The sequence below is a fragment of the Salvia splendens genome, chromosome 8 (assembly GCF_004379255.2).
Source record: "Salvia splendens isolate huo1 chromosome 8, SspV2, whole genome shotgun sequence".
Taxonomy (NCBI): domain Eukaryota; kingdom Viridiplantae; phylum Streptophyta; class Magnoliopsida; order Lamiales; family Lamiaceae; genus Salvia; species Salvia splendens.
The window spans coordinates 28536461-28540185 of NC_056039.1; the positions used below are offsets into that span (position 1 = coordinate 28536461).

Below are 3725 nucleotides of genomic sequence, written 5' to 3' on the forward strand. Positions count from 1 at the left end.
AATTCGGTATGCAAAAAAATCATACTATTACCTTACCAAAATTTTCGGTATACCGAACTTCGGTATACCTTAGTTTCGGTATGACGAATTTCTATACCGATACTATACCACATTTTCGATATACCGTACCAAAATTCGGTATACCATACTTTTGCGATATACCTTACTTTCAATATCAATGAAAATAGAATATTTGAGTTTTAGAATATTATTTATATTTCATAATTATATTTATATTCCACAATAGATTTTATAATTTAAAGATATATAAAACATATTTTATATATATTTATATTTATATTTTACAGTATATACCTTAATTTACGGTATATACCATATTTCGGTATACCTCGGTATACCGCAGTATATGAAAATCTATACCGTTACCTTACCGAAATATTTCGGCAAGGTATCATACCGTACTAAAAATCACGTTATACCGAAAATTTAGTATTTTCGGTACGATAAGACCGGTATTTCAATATTTCGGTATTATTCCCCAGACCTAGTTATACAGTCCAACATAAATAAAAAATCCCAAAGTATTAATCTATCATGCTTCTATAAATTAGAGACCACGAGATTTCGACGCACAGCCCAACCTAAATCAAGCCTTAATTACTAAGTAAAAATGACTCCTCTATTTGTGCTTTGCTACATAATTTACACCGCTATCACTTCCACCGTACTATCACTCCTCCTCGGCCTCCGCCTCCTCCTCCGCCGCTTCTCCTCTGCCCGAACCTCGGAGGAGATCGGAAATGTCATCGCACTATACGAAGGCACAGTCTACCATGAGCGACGCCACCCGGCCTGCAACGCCTTCCGTTTCCCGGCTCGTTATGCTCTAATCGACCTCGACCGCCCGCCCTACTCCCGTCCCAACTACCTCTCCGCCGACGACGCCCGCCGCACCGCCAAGACAAACGGACCCGTGTAATACTTCTTTCTATATACTTCATCTAATTTCATGCATCTAATTAGTTACACATTTAAAATTGTTGATATAAATTATTTCTCTAACATATTTATATTTTTGATTGGACAGACATCTTCTGAGGATACCAACAAGTCTCGGATATGAAAGAAGTCCAGTTAATTACTACTATTGCTATGAAATTGAAGGCTCCACCAAAATTCTCAAGAAATGCCTCGTTGAGGTAACACCCTCTCTCTCTCTCTATAACACGGGACAAAATTAACTATTGTTTCAGGCCAGCAATACACCATGGGGTGAAAGTGTGACATTTGTGTTCAATCCAAGCTCCGATTTAGTCCCAAAATCCGAGTACATTAGCCCATTCATGGTGAGTCCTTTCAAATTCTTGATTCTTGCACTATTCCAACATACATTAAGATATTGATTCAAAATTATTTCTTCCACCAATAATTGAAGGACATGCTTGGGAGCTGGAGGCTGAAAGTGAGCGAACCCGGTGAGAATTTGTTCGCATTCATCGCAGTCGAGCACCCGCAGCTCGGAACCTATTTCCGAGCCTCCTTCACGGCCACGAAAGTCGCGACTCCGATGCCCATTTCATCGGATGATCTTGAGGCATTCTTCTGGTTGATGCCTCATCGAGTCTCGATCATGGCCTATTGGAATGTAAGTTATTTTTATATAACGATATTAATTATAAGGTCTTTTTTTCTTTCTTTTTTTAATTTGTTTGATATGTTTGATGATTTTATTGCAGGCTGCGAAGCTGTGGTGGAAAAATGTTCCCTTCTTTGATCATCCAAGAAAAGAGAATCCATCCTACAGAGACGAAGCGATTCCGCTCGATGAAAAGATGCAGTTTTGTCCGATTTTTGGAGGTAATAATTCAAAGGCTCGATGTGAAGAACGGATTGATCGATGCTTCACTTGGAAGGATGCTAAGAGACCTTGGTCATATCTCATTTCTTACACTGGCAAAATTCTGTAGGTTTAATAGGAGTAATACAGTATATTTATAGTATTAGTAGGAGTATATAGCTTTAAAATACTAAATAGACGAGTATATTTTTCTTTTATTGAGTTTTGACCGCAATATTCCAAAAAAATATGAATTTAAAGAAATTAAAATCAAAAATAAGAAATTCTCAAAATTAAAACCATAAAATTCAATTAGTATTAACATATCATACATCAAATTTTAATTTATTCATAATATAGTAAATCGAGCTAAGAACTAATATTTTATAAAGAAAAAAAGAAAATATTAACTATGTAACGAGTTAAGAGAAGTGAGTATTTTTTATATTATAACATTTTAAAACTTAAATATCAAGAAATTACAAGTTGAGCATAAGTATACTACTCCTAGTATTTATTAAAAACTGCTCCAGAAACTATATAGGGGTTTGATCGGATAGGTATTGTAATATAGATAAAGAATTTTTGTTTAGGAAAAAAAACAATGAGGGAATTGATAAGATTCTCATTGTAATTTATAAAAATTATTCTCAGTGATCCGTCCTAAAATACATACTAGTTTTACTATTTTGGTTTGTCCCCTAAAATTAGACTAAGTCTAAATATGAAATTTTTTAATTAATTAAGCACTACTAATTGTGTGGACCTCACAATCCGCTAAAATACAACTTCCACTATCTTTTTCTCATCTCTCTTACTTTACCAATTGCATTCGTGACATTTAAAAGTTTACCTACTTATTTAGGACGGAGAAAGTATGTTATTTTTAAGGTTACAAATAGAAAACAAATATTATAATCAGTTTATAATTAATTAAGGTAATTGTACTACAATTATGAAAATTATTTAAGTACCTATCATCTAAACTTTCAATGATATATACTCCTCTTAATTAATTTCATACTACTATTTATTTTAAAAGTAAGCAACACAAAATATTGAGGATGTGACGAGATGAATGTTTTAATTTAATTATTAAAATTCAAAATCTATGTCAATTCATATAACACATATAGCGTATGATACCTAAACATAATATTAGAATGTGACCAGATTAATTTTGAAAATATATCTTCTAACTTATTTATTATTTGATGCAAAACAAACTTATACATTCTTTAATTAATTTATTTCATTTTGCACTGTATATTTTCAATTAAATTATTATAAGATGTTTGACTATTTTGTAAATTTAATATCTTTTCATATTAGTATATGTTTAATCAATAATGTTAAAACAAAAAATTTAATTAACTTTAGTAATCATCATTTTCGAACTTTAAGTTAATCACGATCAATTTTGAAATAATAGAATTGTCAAATAGGAGAATAGTGTTTTTATTGTAAATTCATAAACTAAACAAATTTAAATTTCATAACTATAGAGATTCATTGTATTCTCTATCCATAAAAGATGTTTCACTTTTCTTATTAGTTTGTCTCGTTAAAGATATTAATACATTTTTTTAAAATTCTCTATTAAATTCAAAAAGTCGTTTTATATTAAATATCATTATAATATACTAATATTAGTAAAACTAATTTTTTAAAAACAATTGAAACGTGATTGAAAAAGGACCAAAAATATTGTAGAGAACAAAGGAGCGGGAATAATATAATAGACATAAACGCCCAAAAAAATTGTAAACTAGAAAAAAAGAATGATGAATAATTAAGAAAGAAAAGAGAAAAAGGATTAATTTAAAAAGCTCATTTAAATCTCAAAATCTTGAAAAAAAGGAAGAAAGAAAAGGAAAATTAAAATATGAGAAAAAAAAAATAAAGAAACGGATAGGAGAAAGAAAAA

At 30.7% G+C, this 3725-nt stretch overlaps 1 protein-coding gene across 1 annotated transcript; it reads left to right on the plus strand.

Moving 5' to 3' along the window:
* Positions 1 to 631: 631 nt before the first annotated feature.
* On the plus strand, positions 632 to 1929 carry LOC121746027. The gene is made up of 5 exons (XM_042139964.1): positions 632 to 936; positions 1049 to 1160; positions 1215 to 1307; positions 1397 to 1606; positions 1698 to 1929. The coding sequence occupies exons 1-5, from the start codon at positions 632 to 634 to the stop codon at positions 1926 to 1928; spliced, it is 951 nt and encodes a 316-aa protein (XP_041995898.1). The 3' UTR covers position 1929.
* Positions 1930 to 3725: the final 1796 nt, after the last annotated feature.

What these genes read in the sequence shown, in the direction of transcription:
- LOC121746027 (XM_042139964.1), top strand. Translation starts at nt 632, where the DNA reads ATGACTCCTCTATTTGTGCTTTGCTACATAATTTACACCGCTATCACT. An exon ending in GCCAAGACAAACGGACCCGT is followed by an intron (nt 937 to 1,048) that starts GTAATACTTCTT and finishes TTGATTGGACAG; the next exon opens with ACATCTTCTGAGGATACCAA. An exon ending in TCAAGAAATGCCTCGTTGAG is followed by an intron (nt 1,161 to 1,214) that starts GTAACACCCTCT and finishes CTATTGTTTCAG; the next exon opens with GCCAGCAATACACCATGGGG.